At 34.8% G+C, this 26461-nt stretch overlaps 1 protein-coding gene across 3 annotated transcripts in view; it reads right to left on the bottom strand.

Moving 5' to 3' along the window:
• Positions 1-26461, bottom strand: part of TNFRSF19 (TNF receptor superfamily member 19) — a 59179-nt gene that overhangs the window by 11197 nt on the left and 21521 nt on the right. For all 3 annotated transcript variants that reach the window (XM_050332094.1, XM_050332091.1, XM_050332092.1), the window contains exons 4-5: positions 24040-24218; positions 21544-21629 (exon numbers count right to left, since the gene is read on the bottom strand). In XM_050332094.1, coding sequence (XP_050188051.1) covers positions 21544-21629; positions 24040-24218 — 265 coding nt within the window. The remainder of the gene's footprint in view (positions 1-21543; positions 21630-24039; positions 24219-26461) is intronic.

Below are 26461 nucleotides of genomic sequence, written 5' to 3'. Positions count from 1 at the left end.
CAGATATTTTTTATATCCTCTTAACTTGTCAAATTGGACAGAGCAGAGCAACTGGAAAAAGTGCAATGGAGGGCCACAAATGACTCAGGAACTGAAGACTCTCTCTCCTGTGATCAAAGTTTGAGAGAGCTGGGACAGCTCAGGCTGGATAAGAGAAGACTCAGGGGAACCTCATCAATTTGTATAAATGCTTGAAGGGAATGTGCAAAGAGGACAGTGCTAGACTCCTTTGCAGTAGACCAGAGGCAATGAGCACAAACTGAAACACAGAAGGTTCCTCTGAACATCAGGACACACATTTATAACTGTGAGGTTGACTGATCACTGGCACAGGTACTTCTCCTCTCACATAATTATTACCTATCCTTCTCTTCAGGTACTTCTATAATTCCTGTTTACTCACAGAGTTAAGTTCTATGACCTGTTTTCCAGATCCTCACTGTTAATTTTAAAGAAAAACAACCAGTGTCATTATCTTTTTGTCATAACTTGAATGATCTTGGCAGGAGCACCTCAGTCTTCCACAGAGAAAACTTTTCCCTCAGTTTCTAGGATTCTTGCAGCTGTAATTTGAAGTTTATATTTTTTGCAGACTGCAGCAACTTCTACATGGTATGCAAAGTCTAGAGACATTTGTGAAAAGCAGTAAATCTATCTAAAAACCTTTCAATACAGCAATGCGTGCTGGTTTTGGTGTGAAGACCAAGGACTGTGCTTTGGTATCAGGTTTTCAATTTTAGCCAACTGCCTGATCTAGCCTTTAGACAGCCTGGACAAGTATTTAAAAACCAGATAATTAAAAAACCTGATCAGAACATTTTCAAAGATTTTTCATAGCAATATACCTATTTGTATCAATGTACCTAAGAGGGCTAAACAGTTCTTAGTAATCAGGCCTTCATAATTTGCAGAAAAAAGAACTGTCAGTTTTGAAAGCAAAACCAGAAAAATAGCATTGGAGGTGAAGCTCCTATATTTTTGTCTCTCTTCATTTGTTCATAGTATGTATCTATTTTCAATGATAATTACATATTACCTATTCTGTGAAAATATAAATTATGTGTTTATTTAATGTCCAGCAGTAATATCCAAGCTGGAAATACAGTGATTTTATTTTAAATAAGAATGGATAAATTTTAAATTTATTTTAGTCATCTAGTTATTTAAGATTTGTTTTATTTGGTTGATTTTTTTTCCTTTTTACTTGAGCAAGCAATTTTCTATTCCTGAGAATGCCTACCACTCATCTTCACCTTCAAAGAACTTTTTGGAATAGCTACTGTGAGCAGTCCATTGTAGTCTAGCTCTAATTATAATGATAGTGATCTTCCCTGCAGAGACCAACATTTCAGAAGTGAATTGCTATTGTAGAAGTGGCCCGTTGGGCATTGCTGAACTCTGTTTTCAGTGTTACTCAGACATGTTTGCATTTTCATAAACTCTATCTTTTTTTCACAGACTTAATGGTCCCACTTCAGTACAGCAAGGAGTTGCATTTTAAACTTAACCTTGTACTTACATCTATTAAATGATTACATTATTAAATTTAAATATGCAATTAAGCACTTTGTGAATTGGATGCGATGCATTCAGAAAGGAGGGAGGAGGTGGACACTGTTTTATGATTCTGGAAAGCATGTACATATTATACATATGTTCCAACATATTCTGTAAATGTGACAGTGCCTAAGAATTTTCCAAAATATCAAGCTGTCTCATGCATAATTTTGAGCAGTAAGTCTAAATACACATTTTCCCCTTAATTAACCAATATTACATTGCAATGGCAGTATATGCAAAGGTGTGGTTCTAAAAGCAAGTTAAGTTTCTGTTAATCCAAGATGGCTAAATAGCAGTCACTCAGCTAATACAGAACATATGAATCCCAGCTGTATCACTGTAAATTCTGCCAATAAACAGAACAGTTGAATTTTCAGCCTATTATACCAAACAACAAGAGACAGGGCAAAATGTAGAAACACATCCTTTATCACTTATTTCATATTTATTTTTTCAGATTTTTTTTTTCCCCAGAACCACGATTAGTTACAGTCACTACTGGAATCAGCAAGCCTAAAAGAAACCTTTTCGTGGTAGATCATCCATTTGAAAACAGAACTTGTGACATTATATGTTTCTTCCATGGATACAAGAAATAGTAATATAATGATTACCAAAGTTGGAGAGGATAAAATGTGCAATAACATGTTTGAATTTCTTTCTTAACATGTCAAGTCAATGCTAACCCAAAGAGGGTTTATTAAAAAAAAAAAAAAAAGCTAATCCAAACTGCACTTAGGAAAGTGATAACATGGTAACATTGGATAGAGTGCCATCTGTTACAATGGCGATTGAAAATAAGATGCAAAAGTTAAAAAGTTGTTAGTTCTTGGAATATGGGTATTCTCCTTGAGAGTGGAAAGAAGTATTTGCCCATTATAAAAACTGTTAGCCCATTACCTTTACATAGAGTGGCCAAACTCAGTGGTATCAACCCTAATTTGACAAGAATTAAAGGCTCAGACATACCCTCAAGTTACAATAATTTAACAAGTTCCTGCCTGTCAGCTGAATTGCTGTGGCTATCTGTATGTGTGTGCTCTTGATCCACAGAAAATGCAAGGCTACGTGACTTACTTTGAAATTCCTTCATTTTGAAAAAAAAATTTAAAAGATGTTTATGTTCATTTAAAAGTAAGAAAGCAGTAGGTCTACCTAGTCCTAAATAAGCAAAAGGATGTATTATATACAGACCATTCAAATACTACATGTAAAAATCTGTATATATAGATAAAATACATGTGCAATATATATCACTGAGCACTAACATCAAGTGAAAGTTGCCCTGATATTTCTGATTCTTTACAAAGCAGCAGATTGCCTCCCTTCTCCTAATCTTTCAAGTAGGAGGTAAGAAACTTTATTAAACATTACTGTTGGAGACTGTGGTAAACAGTGAGGACAGTCTCCCAACATCTGTTAAAGGACAACTATTTGCGTGTATGGCTTACACCCAAAAGTTCATCATGTCAAACCACATCTTTCAAATGTGCTCCAAGTGCTAACTTTAAAGCCTTCAGTCTCCAAGTTAATGCCTTACAACTTCTTTTTTTTGGTTTGTTTTATTTTGCTGGTTTTGTTATTTTTTTTAAAATGTACCAAAATCCCTAGGGGAGAAAATGACTATTCAAGTATTTATCTATTGTTTGGAAGTATGAGAAATATGCTTATAAACTAAATTCTTTGAAATTTGATTTATTAATTTCCAAGACCATTTCTCTTGCACTGTGCATTTTCACAAAGTCCAGCTGCTGACAACCTTTTATGTTTAAAATGGCAAAGCAATTATACTATGTATGTGAATTTAAAATATATATGAACTCCACAGTATTGGATATACATCACTACGTTTGTAAGACACAGACAGCCTCTGCAACACCATAGTCATCTAAACTACATATGAGAACAAAAGTAACATTGTTTCATACACAAAGCTTTCACCTTTGAGAACTGTTTAGCCATTTGAAAACAGTACTACATGAGCAACAACAAAAAAAAAAATTAGAGGAAGTGGGATAAAATCTGTGTCACTGCTGAACTACATATTCTCCCCCACAAACCCCCAAATGATATTAATGTGAGAAGACACTATCTCTCCCCCATAAATTGGAAATGCTTAGCATGATCTGGTGGCATAAAACCTATGTTGATGTTAATGACTGTGGTGGTTTCAGCAATTGTGTTTCTGACTTTTGCTTTTAGAAACCAGCTTTACATCTCTGACTGTTGAGAGTGTCCAGTATCAATTTTGCAGAAAACGCAACTTCCCTTTCAGGTGTTTTCATATGTTAAATCAATGTCACTTAAAACTTAGGTCAGAACATACGATACAGAACAGAAAACCTATTTCCCTACAACCCTTCCAACTTGTACTTTTAACTGAATTCTTTTTCAGACAACTTTTGCAAAACAGAACGCGGTATTTTGGGCTATTCTCTTGTTCAAATCCAACTATAGAATGCATCCATCCCACCCAGGCTATGAAAGTTGTTTTATCTTTTCAACTGAAAATAAAAGCAGCAAGTATCAATTTGTATTCTGTATGTGCATTCCCATTTAATCTTAAGGACTACTCAGTTACAGAATAAAAACCACCTTATGCAGTATGAGTCAGTTAGGCCTGTTGATGACAGTTACTGCTTGTATACACACTCTATCCCTCTCCGTTCTTAAACTCTTATTCAAGACATTACCCACATAGGCAGAAGAGGAGTTGCATTGCTTAAAAGCACAGCATTTTCAAGTGGGCAACTACTGCCAGTACCTGTTTGCTAAGAGAGCAGAGGGAAACCATATACCCTTTAGAATCTAACTGTATATTCCCTAGTTAAATGACAGTGGCATGTATGTAAATACAGGAATAACTTTGTCTGAAGGTTGTCTCTTTAGCCAACAGAGAGTAACCTACTTCTATTAATTGAAAGTGTAATTGAACACCGTGAATCCCCTGCATACAAGTTACAGATCTGTTCCAAAAGGTTCAAACAAGATCTCAGAGTTGCTGTATGATGAGGCTGTAGAGTGGTACCTGGATTGGTTTTCAGTATGGATGAAACATGACAGTGTGGAAAGCTCAATCCTGTGACCACGACTGAGGTGCTGGTGGGGTTAGCTACGCCCGCCCCGGGCACAGAACATCCATGCTCTTCCAGCTACGCACTGCTGGAACATTGTACGGATTTCAACTGCAATTGCCACATACCCCCACAATTTCTGAAATGAATACAGTACCTCAACTATTTCCTTCTTTGTCCTGGTTCAGCTGTGATAAACACCCAGGGAGTAGAGCAAAATATTGCATGACAACTGCAAGCCTGTATCATAAATTTGTTGACAGAGACTTCAATAAACATCACTGATAGCATATGCAGTGCATTTTCAAGAACTATGGTTTTTTTCTTACTTTAAAAATGCTTTGTAAAGATAACAGTACTCAGCTATCTTCTGTTTGCAAGCTGGATACCCATTTTGTCATCAAAATAACAAAGTATACTGTGATAATTTTCACTCACAAAGTTTCTACAGCTTTAGACAATAGGAATTGTCTATTCAAATAAATATATAAATAAGTGATACATTATGAAAAAATACTATATTTGAACATCAAATTAGGTGCAGGATCATTTCCTTATTTTGCTCAAAAAACAACTCTTTGAATTGGCCAAATAACTTATCTAGTCCAGAGAGCTAGATGTTCCACTGGCTACAAAAAAAAAATTCAATAAAGTTTTAGTACCTTCCCTTGTTGCTTCCTTGCCTACAATTAAAATATGAAATAACAGTACAGAAAATGAAATCCTGATGGCTGGAGACATCGCCACTCTTCAAACTCTAATATACTAACATTTTTTGTTACTGAATATAAAAAACATAAATGCTAAGGAAATTCTTCCAAGAATTAGAAATTCCATGCAGAAAGAGGTGTGTGCATGTGTGTTCAACACTGGACAATTTATTACATTAAATTTTAAAATGGTTATTTCCAAATTGAGAGAATATATAAGAAATAAAATACAGATAATTCAGAATAATCTAAAAGTCAATGTGCATGCAATACTGATACCACTGTATTTTGGTATCTATTTTGAAAAATGACAAAGGGACAGGGTGTAAGTATGTAAAAATTAAGCTCTAAAATCTGTAATTTTAAAATCCAAATCTATCTGAGAAGCTACAGGCCTGTATTATGTCACATACTTCCTATACAGTGTGAAGAAAAAGTTAAACATGGAATAGAATCTGAAATAGCTGTCATATGAGTAACACAGTGCCTCATGTTACCATGATCAGCCTAGAGACGTTAAAACCTGAAGAAGGATACTCAGCTTTGCTCTTCCCAAAAATTACTCAGAGCTAGAGAGCAGCTTCCATCTCCCCAGCTCTCAGAACAAAAATCTCTGATCTTATTTTAAAATTAAATTAAGGAGGGAGAAATCACAAGTATGGCTTGTTATGCCTTTCAGATGCAACTCTTGAAAGAGGAGGTAATGATGGGGTTTCTACCTTCTGAAAAAGCTTAAGAACTCTTTGCCAAGAAGTTTGAGATGGAGATTCAATTGCCCCTTATACCACCTTCACGGAGATTGTTTTATCCACTAGGCTATAAGCTGAGCTTGGTAAAAGCTTATTTCTTCTCTCCAGTTGAATTTGCCCAGTTGTAAAGCTTTGGCAGAAGTAGTAATGACCCCTCTTTGCACAGCCAACAGTCATGTGAAATGTAGAATGCAACAAAATTAAACAAACAAGACTCAGGCTTGCTCGCCACTTATGTTATTCCTGTTTATAATTATGTTAAAATATCACTAATTTACCTTAAATTCATATTGGGAAGAAAATAAGTCTGCACTATGGAAAACAGAGTATGTTTATGTAATTAAGATTGTTTTATAGTACTTACACACCACTGAGCTAAATTATGATTCTGAATTAAGATGCATGTTAAGAGTTGCATAACCAACCCTACTAGTATTTTCTAAGCTTTTAATGTTCAACTTTGTAATCTCAACATCTTTTAAAAACTTTTTTTAGGTAAGTAATCTAATACATGGGATTAAATATAAATTGTCATAATTTTATAACATATGGCCTTAACACCTTTAGAAGCTGGCCACATATCCCCAGTTTATTGTACTACTGCAAGTGTCATTCATGTCATGATTTACTGTAGAGAAAGTTACCTGCTGTGCAACAGTAAACATGCACATGCAAACTATATTACAAATGGAAAAGCTGTAGCTTTGACGTCAGAAATAATAACACCTTATAAACAGCAGTTATTAATTCACCACTTAAAGCTTTGGGGATAAAGTCAAGTTACACAGGACAAAAGGTTGCTGCGCACAAGATCCTTGCTTTGTTATATTATTTAATCCAAAACATAACATCTCCCCTCTTTAACAGAAGTCAATGGGAATTAGTCATAGAATATAGAAGATACTCTGAAAGGTTATCTTTGAAAAGTCAAGCTCTATTAGTGAGATTCATCTGACTATAGCAAACATCTGCTTCTGCACCTCAGAACTTTCTCGAGGCGAGAGGGGGAGGGGTAAAGAGGGTTAGGAGAAAGGCTCTGTTGGGGTGTAATTAGCCTGATTTCTTTTAAACACCTCCCTTGATTGTTCATCTTCAATGAATACACCTCATAGATGTAGCCATTATATACTTCCACAGTCAAGGAGGCAGCATCCTACTCTGGTTTTGTCAAGAAAGGAAGAAGGAGTTTGGGTGCCTTTGACTTTCTCTGTTTCAGTTTGTTAACAGACATTAAGCATCTGACATCACTTTAATTGAAAAGACGAAAGTCAATAACAACTACAAAATTTGTAACATCTGCTTTACAGTGACAGAACCACAGAAAAGCCCAGAAGTAATTAGTACCTCACTTTCTGCATGGAATAAAAAATAGTGTAGCAAATAAAGTGAGACATAGAATTAGAGGTTTTGCCTATCCTATGCTTTAAATGAACAAAGGCCCAGTGGGAAATAATATGCAACAACGTAAATAAAACCTATATCACGGTAACTATCTATATATGAGGGAATTTCATTATGGTTGCAGGCCTCAATTCTGGCATATTCTGACTTTATCAAGTTTTCTTAGAATATGGGTTTTGGTTTGTAAGAGACATTTCATCAAACAAATAAGAAAAGTATTCTTATAAAATTTTTATTTGTGTTTCTATTTATATAGCAGGATTGAAAAAAAGTATCTATACTCTAAAAAGTAATTTTCCTTTTTAAATTTAATAAAGAAAATAAGACAAAGATCAGATTTTAGGGAGTCGGACACAATCATCCAATGTTGAATTGCAGTTTTCGTTGGCATCTAGATGAAACTCCTAACTATAGAAGTCTGAAGGTCTAAAGACAAAGTCAGAGCTAGTCACCCTAGGCTCTCTTTCTAAAACAAAGCCAGAAACAGAAATCTCCAGAGAAGTAATTACTCTGAAACGGCTTGAAAGACTACTTAGTGTTAGTCATTGAAGCTTACCTTATCTGGCTTGCCTGAACTCTTGAGGTATCTAATTCTCACCACTGATTTAGATTTTGGTCTGACAACTTCAGGGATAAGTATTAACATTTATATGCCCAAATTAGGGTGCATTAATTCCATCCTAAATTTCCACATGCAGATAGGGCAGCTATAAATTACATTCAGTAATATGCACATAGAATTATACCACTGGACTTAAATGAAACTTTACTAAAACTGGTGGACACAACCCTTTAGTTAAGAAAGCTGTAACAAAGAGCTCTTCTTTTTAGGAAACAGTGACAGGCTATACTTCAAAGGCACATGTCACTGCCCAAAATAACATGTGAGATTTCTCTGTGTTCTTTGTAAAAAAACAAGGTTGACAGTGCACTGCTTTAGCACAAGTGAATCAGTAAGAGTGAGAATGTGTGAGGCCTATCACTCAAAAAAATTAAAGGTGAGGAAAGCAGAGGACAACAATTGGAAGGATACAAATTATCAGTAGGTACATTAGGTCTTTCCTCCATAAGGCTGCTTCCAGCTCATGAGGTGTTGGTTTATAATGAGCCATTACTGCTAAGGTCCTTAGTGTGCAACTCTTGCATTGCATTTTATCCTCCTTCCAATACATTCCAGTCCTGCAGGCATTCCAGTCTTCTGGTGTGGGATTTCAGCGTTCTTTTGCTTGAAAATGATTGTCCTAATAGATAGCTGGTGGCATGGAAAGTTTGAGCCTAGATGGGTTTCCTGTTTTCTACTGTATTTCTTTAAAACAAGAAGTTTAAGTGAAACACAGTTTAAGCAACACAGAGTCACAGAATCCTTAAGGTTGGAAAAGATCTCTAAGATCCCTGAGTCAAATAGTACCTACCAGCTCAAAGTAGAATAAAAACCCCTGCACACTACTTTGCATTTGCTTAGCAGTATTTTATATTCATATGCCAGTCACAGATTGGACCCTCTGTATCCAAAGCCATAACAGTCAGCATGAATTTATACTGTAGGTACCGAAACTCAGTGCTGTTAAAGTGGTGCTAATGCAACCATTCCCAGAATTAGCTGAGTGATTATGAGAGATAAACCAATATTTTCAGTCTGAACATAGTTTAAAAGCATGTTATTAAATTAATGTATTTAAAATAGTTTAATGCTTCTGTAATTAGAAAATATCTAAAAAAATATTGAAAAGCTGTAAACACTACTTATTTTTTTCAGATTATCCCTAAGAATAATAAAGTAAAAACTTACTGAAAAAATCATTTTGCAGCTTTACTGCAATGCATGCAATCCTGGAATAATTTTGATCACACTAATGGGCAAGTTAAATAAGACTCTTGCAAATCCACTTCATACAACAAGCAGATAATTGCTTATAGCCACTGCAAGCCTGGGCTGAAGAGCTAGCCACATTAGTAAGTACATGTATGAAAAAAACCATAGGAAATAGTACTTATTCACTACAGGTCACAGATTAGTTCCTTCTCTGTAGCTCAGGAATTTCAAGTTCACTTTAATCTAGTGTAATTGAGCTAACCAGCTCTTACATTAAAAAGTAATGATTAAGTTAAATTTCTTGCAGACATTCTGTACCTAAAACAAACATGCAGTATGCCCCTGGCAAAGAAGGATACTAATTATAGGATTGACTCATAAGATGAAAGGTTGCACAAGTTACTACTAGAAGTTAAAGTATGGTAAACTGGTTTAAAAAACACGTTGAAATTCTCATAATTTGCAGTTGAGAATTTCATTTTCCAACTGTACTTAGCAGTGACAAGAAACAAAACTAAATATGCTTGCAAATTGCTTGTTCATATTCCAGATGAACAAACTAGAAGTGAATACTGCAATTACTTCATCATTCTATACTACAGATTTTTTTTAACATAATAAAGAAGTGAGCTCTACAGTGAATTTTTACTACACAAAAACATGCAAAATTAATTATTTTTGGTCACTCTCAGTTTTCTTTTCTTATATAAAGCATGGTCTTAAAATGGATATTTAAGGATTCATTGTTTGACTTCATCCTTAATGCAACAATTCATTCCCTGATTTACCAGGAATCATAAAAGAAACATATCTGCAAGGCTCCAGACATCTGTGGGGAAGGATATGCAAGTTCAAAAGTAGTTTTGTATTTCAAACGGAAGCTTTCACTCGGATTAGCAGATAGAGTTGCCAGCTGTGAGTTAGAACAAAGATACAAAATATGTCCTATATGTTGCCGGTTACTGATTAGATACAACCTTCTGAAAGCCAGATGGGCACCGCTTATGTGAACTCCTATTATCAGCTGCAGGAGCTTGTGATGTGAACTCTTGAAATAAACAAAGTTTGATTCAATTTATTTTAAAAATCACAAGTTGACGTTTCTATTTTCAATTTAAGCTATACATTTTCCACTATATTGTAGAGGAACAAGGAATGCATTTGCAAAGACATTTACACTGTAAATTATATATTACTGTGTTCTCTCCAAAATACATTAATACGTGCTTTAGTTGATAAAAACAGATTACATACAGAAGTAGTGTGCAATTTTCATGCTGAAACTAGACAGCCAATGCCTTTCAGTGCAATTCAGCTTGGTCAAATATCACCTCAACTTCATATGATTTACTTAAAGCTTTACTGGATTATGACCATGTGTATTTTATATATTACATTTTCAGAGATTATGAACAATAATATTGAAAGAAGACATTTCTATTCCTATTTTATTCTATGATTTCCATCTGTATGACGGAAGTCATTTACATTACATCTACTCACTCTGAAAATCATTTAATATTTATATTGCTTACTGAGGGAGGGACTGCTAATACTAATCTAGATTTTATATTAGGGGAGATGATTTTTTCAAAGTTTCAAATGTCTAGTATTCAAATTTTTCTGTTCTTTCCTCAAATCATAATAAATGAGCACTTCTAGAAAGTCCAGAAATTATAAGGAGTTTTACATTCTTTTCCTTTCTTTACATTTTCTGCAGTAGACAAATGTGGTAGGAGCTTATGCCACAACCTTCTTATCTCAGTAAGTTCACTAATGTCGCTCCCTCTTCACTACTAGTTCATTTCGTTTTGTAGAATCAGAAAACTCTTTGTCTGAGCAGCATGAATAGAAACCAGTCATCATGGTCAAAAGGATTAAAAAGGGATAATAAATGACAACAGCATAGGATACACTGTGTTCACCTAGGAAAAAAAATAACCCCCCCACAATTCTAATCTTAGAATGTATCTTAAGAAGTTCACAATAACACTTAAATTTAACAATCTGAAATTGCCAAAAAAAATCACACCTATGGGCCACTGGTAACATTAAGCACGCTTCAAATGTGTTACAGTTAAAAGCAATGGAAGACAAATTTCCTGCTCTCAGAAATCCGGCCTCTGTGGCCAGGAAGGAAAAAGCAGTTTCCCTCCAAAGAATGCTCAACGTGCTAGGAAGGAAAATTCTTTTACAGATCCAGAGATCAGTATGATGCAGGCATTAAGAAAATGATCTACATGCTCAATGACAACTACCAAATGCTTTGATAGGTGTTCAATCAACAAACCCAACTCAGCTCAATCCAGATAAGTCTAGAACTTCAATGACAGGGATGTAGAATGACAGGAGATGTTTTGACTCTCAGCAAGAACACACTTGCTATCGATAGCCTCTTATAACCTCAGGAATGTCTGTGAGGGTCAATCAGCACAAGTGTGGGACACCAGCTCACCAGTTTTGGAAGAGAAAACCTTATGGCAGCATGCAACTTCTGTTACATCACAAGCTAGCACAAATTAACAGCAGGAAAGGACTAGGAAAGAACTAGGGTTTTTTGTTTGGTATTTTTCCTCTGTTGCAGGAGCTACAGCATTCCTTTATTAGTCAGCTAGCAACTGAAGTAGTCATCTTCATGAGTCAGAAAACATCAGAAAGACAGTAAACTCTGTATCTTTATAAAGTACCAATATCTTAACTGGCATGGTAAGATGAAAATGTGTATTTCATCTCCTTATTTACCACTTAGTAGCACTAACAGTCTTTTGCATAAAATGTATATATATGATTGCTTTTGAATCGAAGGAAAGAGTATTATTTTTACATCTTCGTAAAAAACCATAATCTTCACTTTTTACCAGGACAAAGTGAGGTTACAATATTTACTATAGGATAGTTAATTTTCACTCTTGGTGTATCAGTTCAGGCTTCCTTCTTCCATTGAGTACCAACTCAATCAGAGAGATTTCACATACAAAGGCCTCTTCCCTTTGGAACTTTCTACCTAGATGTTGATCCAGAAGAATGTGTAACAATCCATCTCACACAGCCTTAATTACAGAAACCTGTGTGAAATCAATCTAACCACATTTTTTCAAAAGAGAAGTCGCATACTATAATTACCATACGTAGTAAAACAAAAGGTTTAACAATTTTCTTGAAAAATGACACACTGAAAAGGAGTGTTCAAAGTACATACTTCTGTAAAGCCTTCAGAAAGAAACAGTACCAAGACATGCATTAAAATCCAAATTTTGTTTGGCTTTGTTACTGAACCATACCTTGGTCTTGCATATGCCACAGAAATATTTATTTGTATTTCAAGGATATTTGGTCTTTTTACACCAAAAATATTTTCATTTTAGAAGTATGAATATGAATATAATCAAGAAAAGACAAAAAGAAAATACTTTTCTGAATTAAATGGAACTAAACCCACACCAGTTAATACAGCAAAATGCCTTTTAGTGATTCTTTTGTGCAGATTCATTCCCTGAGGTAGAGGATCACTCATCATATTGCATGAAGCACTACATTAAACTTTTTCAGTTCAATAAATTATATTTTAAAATCTGTTCCTGATGCTCCACTGAATTTGCAATTACAAAGTTTCACCCCATTACTCGTAAAACAGCCTCTAGAAAACTATGGCATATCTTTATTCCTGTTGATCATACTTTTTATGGCAAGAGAGAAAAAGAGAAAAAAAAGATGAGAGGTAAACTTTTTGTCTGTTTACATTTTTCTTCCTTTTTTTGATATGCGTTCATTTTTGCTAAAATTCGCACAGCCTTTGCAGAGTCATATTAAGCTTTTAAAATTTTCACTGGATGTTGTCAACAGTGGTGCTAATGCAACCATTTAGGATCTGCCGGGTCAGTCTCATCGCATCTAATAATACAAAAGTAGCGACAAGCAAAACAGTGGACTGCCCATTATTTGAGATTAAAGAGCAGAATAATTGAAATAGAAAGTCTGACCCAGTCACCTGTACTTCATACACATAAAGCAGGAAGTAGTGAGGAAAGTTTGGTTGATTAGTCAGATAACAGTTTAAATGGAAATTCACTAATTTGTAGCTTGAGCTTTACTTCTAAAACAGAACTCATATTCTTAACTATTTGAACAGTTTCTACTCAAGAAAACAGTGTCTTACTGGTATACTTCCAGTATACTTCCATCAGCATATCCAAATATCAAAGATAGAAGATATGCTTTCCCCTCATTTTAAAAAGCTATGAGTATCAAATTGAAATTTATTACTTAACCATGGTCACACTGTGAACGTGATAATTATGAACAATGTAATTATCTCAACAAGATACCTTAGAACAACTGAGCTGTATTGTGACTTATTAATTTGAGAAGGCATGAAACCAGGATCGCAAATAGGCATGGACCCTTCAGTGCTAAACACACACAGTGCTGGGAACCTACCTGTGACAGAGACCTACTTCTGATGTAAAAATCAAAGAGTAGGGGCAAGAAGCCAACACACAGTTAGTACACATGATAAGGAACGAATTCTGGACTCAAAGAAGTTAACAAAGAAAGGACTCCCAGACATTATCTCAACTTGCTCTGCTGAGTTTGGCATCAGAAGACACCACAGAACAGATTGTTTAGAAACAGGTGACAGACCAATTAGCTATGTAGATCCTGATGGTTTCAGTGCCAACTGGACATATAGCTACTCAGTGTTGCAAAAGTCTTCAGATGACCAATGAAGGATACAGAAAGATTTGTAGGTGCTTCCTAAATTCCAGTTCCATCCTGCCCAGTCCATGCATATGTACTTCCATGGCACTAAGGAGAAAGTAGGTAAACCACAGACCTTTTGGCCTAAACTAAAGCCGTAATGTGTTCAAGTCACTGGGACCCAGAATCAGTGGAACACTCCTGGAGACCACAGGAATGCCTGTAGGTCCCTTGAACTTATAAGTGTTTGCACAGTTAGGTAGCTGTCAAGCAGGACAGTTGGTGATGCAATTTTTGAGTCAGAATCCTTGGCCTATTTTGATATTTAAGCCTTATGTACCTCTAGATACTTGATAAGGCTAATGCTACCTGCATTGAAGTGTATTTCTAAAGCATTCGCTACTGGTCTAGTTCTTTTAGTTTGTAGCTTCAACTGCGTTACTTGAAACTCACTCAGTGAAATATTTCTTTGTGCAGAGAAATCTAAGTTAGATTTGAGGTACTAGGTACAAAATAAGAACTCTGTTTACTGTTTTTATAAGATTTTCAATGAAGATCAAGAAATTTCAAACACTCATTAGAATTGATAAAGTTGGTCAGTTTACTATCCTTTTACTGTAGACTCAAAATGATAGCAGAGCAGACGTGCTATACTGAGTACTTCTGTTCTACAGAGTTACTAAAGAGTGAATCAATTCATTGGAACAGCCCTTACACCTACAGTTTCACAGCATTAAGTTAGATGTGATTAGCAATCTTTCTGCTAAAACAAATTTTTCTCTGTAAAAGTAAACTGAATAGTACAAAACATTTAAGGATAGTGCAAGACAGTGGACAAGAGTCTAAGTTTAACATTTGTTCTGGTTTTTGGTTTCTATAGGATTGGCTTTTTTTTTTTTTTTTTTTTTTAAGAGGAATAGAGGGGATGGTAGATAGAAATGAGGGAAGCAGTTCTGACCAGTTCTATCTACTAACTGTAATACATACATAGTGATAATCAGCTACATAATGAAGTACTTCTATACATATAGGCACAGAAATGAGAGGTACAGGCAAAAAGAGTTGATGAAAGGAAGTCGGGAGAGTTTTAGAACATGATTAAACTATGCAATGAATCTAAATTTCTTCTCCTTTAAGCAGTATTTCAGAACTATTATAACTCATTTTAGTGAGAACATCTCTGATATTAAAATAAGGAAAATTCTGCCCTTTCTTTGTTTTCAACTTTTTGTTTTCAAAGGGGAGCCCAACGTGTAAAGCAAATTCAGAACAGGAAAAAAAGGAGCTGTTTGTCTCTAAGTTATATGTGACCCCCAATGGGTCAGAACTATAACAATAATCAAGGACAAGGAATTGAAAACATTTAGGTTTTCCAGGTTAACTCTCTTTGATCTGTGATGAGTAAAAGAAATAAAATTGTAATAAAACTTTATAAGACATTAATAGTAATTCTCATCTCTCTGAAGCACCTAGCCAAATTTGTTTCAGACTTCCCGAAGTTACATCAGGTCACATATGGAAAATATCAGACTGACTTATTGCGTTTTTACAAAAGTGTACATTTCAGTGTTGAAATAATGGGAAGCTAACATCTCCGTAATAAAACAGTATTGATATTTATAAGCTAGTGATGCTGTTATCTGTACTTAAATTAGCTGTCACTCCTTACGACTTCTGTGAAAGGTTTATACAACATTTATTCCAGCTGCTTTCTATCACAGTGTCCAACATTGCAAAGAGTATTATGAGCGATGCTGTGATGTAACTCCAAATCAGAACAAATACTGAAATAAAGTGGACACACATATATGTTGGAATACAACCAAGTAATTAAGAACAGTTTCATTTGTTACATACTTTCAGCTGCCAGTTGCCTCATATGCACGTAAGCAGCCTTCCTTCAAAGGTTGCTTTGCATTAGCAATACAAAGTTTACTGTACAAAGCAACTAAATAAAAATTACAGATAAACTTAATTGCTAGAAAAACATTATCTGGAGTCCAACGGCTTTCAAATCATAAAATTCCATAAACAGAAAGAAGAAAGTGATACAAATAAATTAAAATTCCACTATGAAAACAGTGGAACTAATGTGGAATTGAATGTCATCCAAAAATCATGCTCAAGTTAAAATGCTATATTTTTGTTTAATGAAATCATATGAAAACCTCCAACAAAGCCGAGACAGTGGGAATTTTTTCTCTTTTGCCATTGGTGAAAGTATTTTACAGAATACACACGTAGCCAGCAAGCTTCCAGCTCCCCCTTACAAAACAATATATGCTATAACCCTGCAGACTGCAATCTTTAGCTTTTTATCTTCTTTGCTCTGAAGTACAGTCCTTGCATACCCCCAACACCCATTACACTCACATGAAAGTTTACAAAGTCACAGATTCTAATCCTGTAAATGTAAAGAAGGAGATTTACACATAATCTTAACTTTTCCTACACTAGCTTCTTTTACCACCAGGAAGAAGGAAATACCACTAGATTTTATCCCTTAAATAGCAACTTTCATTAGTGAAACAATATACCTTGTAGATTTGAAGAGTGAGACATAGTTCCAGTTTAGGATACTTATATTTAATTCTCAGAAAAAACACTGTAAACATATAGAAACTAACTAATAAAAAAATTACTGGAGAAAACTGTAAAGGGAGCTTTGTGATCAATCTTAGTGAAGGCAGTCAAGTGTCAAAGGAATTCCTTAAAGGAACAAAATCAAAGTAGGTAAGATATGGATGCCTCACACGAAAATGGAATGTTTTTACTATGATCTTCTTTATGCATTTTGCCTCAACAAGCCATAGTCTTTACTTCTATTCCTCATCTTAGTAAAAAAATTGTTCATTTTTTAGTTTGAGATATTCTTTATAAGTGAAACCAAAATCAATACCTGAAAATACGGTTCATGGCAAAAAAGCAGCAACTTTAGACCCAAGTGCCGGGTTATTTCAAACACACATAATGTTACAATCAAACTGCAGATATTTCCACTGCTGTGACTTATTCAACAAAACATTTCTGCTTCATTGAAGCAAAGAATGTGTTTATTTCCTGGAACATGTAGAGACTAGTTTCCCAAGCTTCACAGAATAGTATCCCTCCCCCATCCTGTCCCCTCTCAGCTTCCCATGCTCTTTGCTCAATGTCATGAAGACAAGCAGTAGTCCTGGAGAAGGAAGAATGATTTTGACTGGACTACCTGTGCAATTTTTTATGGTGTAAAAAAATATATTAGAAAAAAAAAAAGGACAAGTCTGTTTTTTAGGTGGCAGTTTGGCTGTAAAATGCTATCTTGGTGCCTAGGTGTTAATTGCCTCACTTCCTTGATTCTCGCAATTTATTCCAGTTTAACTGTTTGTACAGCCAAATTCTACACGGAATTTGCACATAACAGGGGAACACCATTGACTGATGATTGGTCCAGAATGGAAGTACTAGGAACTGTTTTTTAAATACATCTCAAAAAGTTCAGTGTCACAGGCTCTTCTGCGTAGTAGAATGCCTGTTCAGAGACCAAAGAATTCTTGTGATTCTGGTGTTTTTTTGCATTTTGAATTGAACAATACAACAGAAACCACTTGTAAGAATAGCTGCCATAGCCAAGCTGATAAAAAATTCTATTACTTTAATTTTAATCCGCCATCTTTTTATGGGCAAAAGATGATAGGAGTATGGTTTCTAATGCCTTTTTTTTGTTTGTTTATTTGCTAAGACAGACTAGCTGAAAACATAATGCTAGTTCTAAGAAAACAATGGTAATTTTTGGAAAATCTTCTGGTCCTTACTTGAACTATTCCCTCATCTCTCCTCAACTTGTGCCACCACAAGCATTCTGAGGTTAACAAACTCATTAAATTTAAACATAACCTTAAAAATGGGGTTATTCTGATTCTTTTTCTATCAGAGAGATTCACCATCTAGTTTACTTAAGAGCTGCATTAACAGTTTAAGCATAACCACTGAGAAAGCACAACACTGGCCTGAGCAGACAGGAGAGTGAACTCTGCAAACATAAATTGGTGCTGAGAAAAAAGAATCATTTACCTATATCTACATCATTGTTTCACCACTTTTGGACAGTCTATGCTACCCTCTATTCCAGAAATTACATCTTTGATTGATTAGGTTTTCACTCTAATTCCCAATTCCAAGGAATCCTTTACTGTCATTCAGTGGAGAAAAACAATGTCTTCAAGTGAGAAAAACATCTTCAGTTTACAAAGTGATCATAAATAGTAAGTTTAAAAATATGTTTTCATTTCTAATGAAATGATGCTGACCCTGTACATAGGATTGGTATTTACAGTTTATTTACCTGAACTAAGTAAATTAAAGTATAACTATATCACTGTGTATTTAATTTTCTGACATCCTAAAAACACACATAAGTCATTGTGTCCCCTTTAAAGTTTACACAAAGGTGATAGCAATTCTCCTGGCCTCTAATACTCTCTTTACTTGTTCATTATAGAATCCTTTCAACTTTGCCTCTAGCAATTCACAAACTCATTTTTTCATGAGTAAATATTTAAACCAGATCTGTTTTAAAATGTCTACTGAAAGAAGATAAAAGCAAGTATTTAGATTTATAGCTAACCAGGTAATAATCAACTGCTACTAGAAAGAACTCTATCCATGCCTCAGCTTTAACATGAACCTGTAGTCCAGGTAGGGGTCTGTGAGCTTTTGTGCCTTTATGGTAACGTTCTTAAGCAAACAAAAGATTGCCACACACCTCGCAGGACAATTAATTCATTGAAATAGGACATTTAAACTTTTCCTTTTCATCTGTAATACAAGAGTTAGCTGCACTAATATTTGACTTTCTGTTTCGCAGTGGAAAGAGAGAAGGATAAGAAAGGCAGAGAATTAGAACTTAGTTCTCTGTTCATGGAGAACTTGTCCCACACACTAATGGTCTGTCTCCATTTAACTTCGAGTAACACAGACATAACTAACAAAATATATTCATTATTGAAATAAACTGCAAACATTTGCAGCATTAAGTGGGAGAAGTTTGCCCTCACACACTGTTATTTATACTTCCTTACAGAATCATGCTCTTGACTTGGTCTTAAATTTTCCTCTATTTGATGTTAAGTAAAACTCTAAAGGATTTCAGTTCACTTAGCTACTACTGTAGGAAAAACTACCTAGGCTGTTCTAAGAAAGGCATGTACATTGAGGCAGCTTATGTCAGAGGCCTGAAGAACCAATACACAAATTCCAAAAAAGCTTTCTGAAAGCCACAGTGACAGATAGTAACTGTACTTCATGGTAAGACTTCCATTATTTAGGATTTTAAAGAATTGTTAGTATGGAAATAACAAACATTTTGGTGATTTCAAACTTCTTATTATCTCTTCTATAAAAGCTAGAAATACTTGCCAATTCTCACAACTTTGCTGTTACCACTTCTGCTACTTAGTCAATGGTTTTGTCACATCCATGAGAGCAGGGAACAAAAACATCTCTTATCTGAATTTACCACTGCAGCTTGTGCCAGAGAAAATGCTCTTCTCCATGGAGTTGCCTCTTGCCCATTTAAAATTAGTAATAGCTTCCTAATGGCTCAGTTTAGGATCCAAGCTTAGGCTTAATTACAGAAGCCAAATCACTATAAACTAAACAATTCTGAGTTATTTCAAAAGACTTTCATCACTTTTAAAAAAATAGTAATTTGTGATTTTAAAAAATATGAAATAGACACGAGTCACTAACTACAGTCAAAGCAGAGTAAAGGGAGGTAATTTCTTCTTCCCTATCTTTAATTGTGCCAGACAACAGAATTCATGTTTGAAGAACATACTTTCTTAGAAAAAGGGAACAAACAAAAAAGAGAAAAAAATGTATAAAAGGAATTTATGAATTAGAGATCCTAGATGAGAGAAAAACTGCTGCACTTTAGATTTCACTAACTTTATTTGTAGATAAAAAGAGTGAAAACAGATGAAGGGGATAATATTTAATTTGCCCAATTGAAGGAATCAAAATACATGTATATAAGAAATGGTCTGTTTGGGTTCAAACTCTGTCTAGAAATACCTTCTGCAACTCATCAAATTTGAAATGATTTGCTCCAGAAGTCAAGATCACCATTTCATTCTTTGCATCAAACCTGACAGTGTTTGCTAGGAAGAACGTACTTTCTAAACATTATTAAGGTATCATGTTGTCTGCACTTCAAAAATAGCAGAACATTTTTGAATTTACTTTCAAGGCTTGTGTTGTACATGGGCAGGAGTGTCTTCTGAAAACATTGGAACTTATTTGACTTAGTCTTTTTACAGAAATCTGATTTACTGGTTTTGAATGTTGCAATCTTTAATACTACAAGTTTTTATAAATGTGGTTTCCTGTCAATTTCTCTTATGGTTTGAGTGAATTTCATTATATACCTGTGAATTAGAATAATTGAGTTTTCATTAAAGATTCTGTCTGAAAAATCAAGTTTTATAGGTTTATTACCCAAAAGGCACTAAAACTTGAATGGAAGCAGAAGAAGGAAATCTGGCTCATTCGAAAAAGATTAAGCAATATATGAAATGCTGAAGAATCCTTATTTCATTGAAGTTAATACAATATAAAACTACTGAAATGTATGATTTTAATGCACAGTTCTATATTCTTGGTTCTATCTTAATTTTACACAATTAAAAAAAGGAAAATATATTTATAAGAAACAGTGTGTTTTTATTAAAGTAGCATGAAGTATTTCATGAACATGACAATTTATTCTTTCTATAAACAATGGTTGTTGTTTCAAATAGGGGAAAAAACTCCTAAAACATAACTACTCAGTTACAGAAACAAACAAGTAAAGCCAAGGTTTTCCACATGATTTTGTTGAATCATATTTATTTTTCATATTATAAAGTAGACAGCAATAAATACAAAAAGTACAAGTCATTTTTTCATTGAATTATATACTTGATGGGATGTACACCATCAGTAGTCTTAGGAAAAGTAGCAACAAGGTTTCTGTTGCACAATAAAGAGGTTCTTGCCTTTTGAAGATATTCTAATTCTCTCATTGGCAAAAAAACAAATAGAGAAACCAATTACTTCTTCAGGTATATAGCAGGATAAAGATATTTATCTATATTGTTCTCTCTCATTGTAACCTTAGTAGAAAGGTTATTTTTAAAGGTATCAACAAATTACCCTTCTGGGGTGTCAGGAAAGGATTCACAGTTGCTGAGGCCTACCTGATAGTAGGCAGAGGGTCTGGGAAAATTGCCTTTCTTTTGGCATTAACAAAAAACAGAAATTAAAAAATTAATGTGACCACATCAGAAGTAGAGTCAAGACTCCCTGAATATGGACTATGACAGAAATGTTTATTCCATAAGCAACTGGTCATTTCAGGGAACTTCTCAATGATAGTATTGGACCTGTTGAAATGTTTTAACAAAATCATTTCCTACCAAAAAAATGAATTTTTAAAAGGATTCATAACTGTGACTGTTATTTTCTTTCCCAGGCTTCGAAGTTAAGAGAAAACACTCTAAAGCAAAACCAGCACTTACAGTGAGGCTCATAGGGAGGAGGAGGATCACCACAAGGAACACATTCCATGTCTTGAAAGCCTCCAAGCTTAGTCTTCCTATAAAATCTAGAAGACAAAGAATAAAAAGAAAAACCCAGTTAATCAAAAAACCAGTTATTTTTTCCCACAAAATTAATCAGGTGTTTTAACAAAGTGTTCTATACTTGCAAATTTTGTCAATCTGTGCAAGTTATTAGGAAATAGAAGAAAATAAAAGTAAACAAAATACAGTAGATACTAATTAATAGTACAACAGCAGATCTAAAGTAAACTTAGGAAAAATCTAATTCTGTTAGTCCAAATGCATAGTCACTATAATCTTATGTTTACAGAAGAAATAAACAACTCTGGAGATTTCAGACAGAAATCAATATCCAATATTATTATTCCACATAGACCACAACATACATGACATGTATGAAGAAACTCATCTTATGAAAGCTTACTTACACATCTAAAAAATAAAAGGGAACTGTTTAATCTATATAATTCTCCTAAACTAAACAAGATATTAAAGGTAATTATCACCACTAGCAATATATCATGGACCAGATGTCAGTGACTCTTTATTCTAAAGACCCTCCAAGAACTTTATTACTGAGTTTATGTTTGAAGAGCTTACTGACTACAGTGATTGGCAAAACCGTATATTCCTAAAGCAGGGAACAAGAGTAGCAGCAAATAAAACCCCAAAATTTAAGAGTGTGATATTTCAAATCTGTATGTATGATATCCCCTAAGGAACTTATCTATAGTAGGTCTGTCTGTCTTTCAACCAGTCACTAGTACTAAGGTAGAATCAGCAGCTGTGGCCTCTTCAACATAAGTACATAAATTAAGTGTTTCTGTAGTGGCAGTGGCACATTAAATAAAAGGTACTAACTCTAGTGATGTTATATTACTAACACTACAAATGCCATTAAAGTATGAAGTCTGTATCAGTTAAACAGCTTTCAATCTGCTCAAGAAGCCCATGCTTTAACAATGCGAACAGAAACAGATCCATAGGCTGCAAGACTGAAGGGGGTCTCTGTGATCTTTTACTCTGAATGAAATGTGTTAATATTTGTTTTTAGCTGACATGCTCACTGTGGTGTTTTGAAGGTGAACAATACAGAATGGCATGTCGGAAACCCATGCAAAACAGAAATAAATATGATTGCTGAGAGGTAAAACATTAGCTACACCATTTGGTTTGGCTAGTTCTATCTTCCATTTGCTTAGCCAGCATCTAAACTGAAGGACAAGTACAAGCAGTGGTGTGTTCTACAGTTCCGTTACCCAAAATCTCCAGACTAGATGACCTGTGACTACCCTTGCCATGAATGACTCCCTCCCTCCTCACGTTTCCAACTTAGTTGCCAGTAAATGCAAGTTGTGGAAAGAGCACTCATTTTAATACACACTCAACACACGTATCTAGAACGCATTCTAGACCAGGATACTGAGAAGCATCCCAGCTCCTGGGAAAGCAGTTGAGAGTAACATCTGATGCCTGAGGCTACACCTTCTTATACAGTGACTTAAACTAACATTAGTTACCAAAGTATTACTAAGTGTTTTTAAATGAAAAGACCTCAATTCCGGCTTAAGAAAGAATAACAGAAGGAGCTTTAACACTATTCAGGTATTAGATAGCTAGTATTTAATAATTAAATTAAACAGATGCATATATATATATATAAAACAAATATATGAACTTTTAAGCATGTCTGAAATATATATGCTGAAAATACAAAGGTTGTTATTATTGCAAATGAGTTCTCATAAACTACTCCCATCAATTAAACTACCAGTCAATAGTTAAAAATGCAGCAGAAATGCCTTTTTACAGATTCATGGCAAGTCTTTGTAATATCAGAACTTGGCCACAATGTAAAGAATGGCCTTTAGAGATCTTAACATTTCATACTACGAACAGAGAAGATTAGCAACAGAGATATGGGATGACTGGACAACAATTCAGCCAGGATCATGCTCTAAGAATTTATCAACATGGTGAAGGAAATTCATGCACATAAACCACAGCTGCTGCTTTTGACCTAAGAACATTTGTGCATGAGAATTATTAAGCATTGACTTAAGGAGGGGAATTAAAACCAAGCAAATAATGTGATCAGTTTTCAAGAAGGTAATTGTGCATGTTTACAAATATTTAATTCTTTATAACAATGAAGTAAGACACCAGTAAAACTTAATGTTTTGATGTATTTTGCTCAGGTGCTGTATAGACAATACTCTCATAGACCAAGTAGATAATTATCCAACCATTTTTATAGATGAGACAATTAAGACTTCAATTCTGAAATTAAATGCTCAGATAATACAGGAAATTGTTGGCAAGGCCAAGATTAGAACCTAGGACCTTCACACACATGCAGAGGATACAATCATTTATCTGGAAAACATGAAAAAGCAATTTTAATGCAAATTAGTTTTGAATTTGTTCAAGTCTCATCCTCAGAAATGGGCTTACCCTGGTAAACAGTCTCCACATAGTGCATTGCTGGTGGCAGAACAGTTGGCCTTCTGAAACCGGTTAACTAATGCACAATCCAGACAAGGCTTGCACTTCTGAAAGCCCCAGTCTTCCTTGAATCTGTTTGGCCTGCATGTCATGCACTGTGCATCCTCCCCATATCCAAAGCCGCATTCCTGTAGGGATTAACAAGCAGTAGCAAGCTATTCAGTCATAGAAAGCCTGAACAAGAAGAAAATGCTCAGATAAAATGAAGAACTAGAATAATTATTACCGAGAGTAGGTCTTTCTTGAGACAAAAGCCATCCTTTCAGCAAGTTCAAATGTGTTTTCCACTGCTAATAATCTCCCTTACTTTTATAAGTAATACTTAGTCATCCACTTTATTCATGAAACCACTGTGTATTTGAATGATAAAGGGCTTCAAGGACTCCCACAGTTTCATTATTACTAGCTTATGGTAGAATTATTGAGCTGTCTGTTTTTTAATTAGGTCAGTCATGTGAAAGTGCAGAAACTGGGACAAGTGAAGTATAAAGGCACTTACTCAGTTACAAAAACAGCAAAGAAGCACTTTGATATTAAGGTTCATAGCTAAGGTGAACAAAGTTAATTGCCGAAGAGAGTGCACCGATCTTCAAAGGCTTAGAATTTCTGTTACCAAATAAACCAGAGCTAGTTAATGACCATCAGCTAGGCATGAAACGTTGCTTAGCCACTAAGAATTTCAGAAACTCGATCCGCTCCAGTCCTAACAGTTCTTAAACTGTCGGAAAAGTTCAACAACTCTGCAGATGTGCATGATATTTCACTACACAAGGAATACTGTTATGGTTAGTTTTTTATCCCAGATTTAGCTGTTTGAAGAAATTATTTCCATTCATTTGCAAAAGAACACCTAATACCACTGACAAGCTGCAAAGAAAAACACTTCACCCAACAACACATAATAGTTTGGGGACTGAATTCTGTGAACTGATTATCAAGAACTATCAATCTACTTCTTTAGAGTTATCAAGTTACTACAAGTTGCTATTCCCTTTTATCATCCAAATACGCAAATAATTTTTTTTAGTACTTTGGAGTTAAGATTTGATGCATTAGTGACACACTGGAAAACAGGAAGAAGAATGCAACAGATTGCTGGAACGGACTTACTGGGGAGAGAGTAGGTGGGAAAGGCACAACATGGGGACCTTGTTCTCCAGTATATGGTTTCAGTGGAAAACCAGGGAATTTTCCCAGTGGGGAAACTGCAGGAAATCTTCAACTTGGGCAACTTAAAAGAAGGTTTCCACCACAACATATGAGTGTTTCATACATATAAACAACTTTTCCCCAAGTCACTGACCCAACCCAATCTGCTACAGTAAAAAAAGCTTTGAACCTTAGAAACATACAAGATTCTTCAACGTTTTGCACTGAGAAAGCATCTATGTGGAAAGCTCTGTGATGGAGTTGACCAACATGTATTTTATAGTTCTTCTATGCTGAAATGATCAAGTAGCGATACACAACTTCAGATGCATTTTACTGGACATTGTAAGAAATTTCAATTTTCCTTTATGTTAAGAATAACTTTACTCTCCTCTGAAGAACAAGCCCTCAAAGTACACAGAAAACAAACAATTTTATGAAAGTAACTACAAACAGACATTAAAAATAGTTTTCCTTCTCTGTTTCCAGACCCAGGAACTTAAAAAGTTTTAATTTTTGGTTTGCTTTCTTTAGCTGAAATGTAGTTTATTACTCAGTCAAACGATGTATATTCAGATCTTTTGATAAATCACTTGGAATCAGTCCCTCCCAAGTTCCTAGTAAACTTTCAAATATAAGGCTTAAATTAACTTAATTACAAGTTTTCCTTCCCAGACTACCTTTGAAGCTTCTGATCAAAACCAAGCAAGAAATAAAAGTTAGAATTAAATTCCTTCACTCACTGGCCCAAACTACCAAAGCTTGAGTAAATTGTTTCTAGATCAGATCTGCTTTGCTATAGCTGGATGGATGGACACATCTTAGTGGTCCTTTGTATCACGGAATGGTTTACTTAAAAGCTATAAAAATGGTGGATGGAATATAAAGAAATCTTCTGCCTAAGGAATTTACAATCTCCAGTCTTTTCAAAGACGGCTTCCAAGTCCTTGCCAGGAATTCTTCAGATACAATCCATAACAACTACAACTTATGTATGTGCTTTTTATGTTCACATAATATTTGAGGTAGTTAACTGCCTGGCAGGTACAAATAAATATTTAAGCTTGTAAACCAGGCAGAACTTCAAACAGATCTGTATTCATAATTAACCACATTCCCCAAACTGAAGGATATGATTTAGACGATGGATTCAAACTCTTTGAAATCCTGGACTTTAAAATTTAGCAGTCCAGCAAAGATACAAACAATTGACTGTTCATCT

Source organism: Myiozetetes cayanensis, unplaced genomic scaffold (genome assembly GCF_022539395.1).
Source record: "Myiozetetes cayanensis isolate MyiCay16 unplaced genomic scaffold, myiCay2020 scf5-8, whole genome shotgun sequence".
In the NCBI taxonomy this organism is placed as follows: domain Eukaryota; kingdom Metazoa; phylum Chordata; class Aves; order Passeriformes; family Tyrannidae; genus Myiozetetes; species Myiozetetes cayanensis.
The sequence above is the reverse complement of the archived record's forward strand: the minus strand, read 5'-3'. Positions and strand labels throughout refer to the sequence as shown.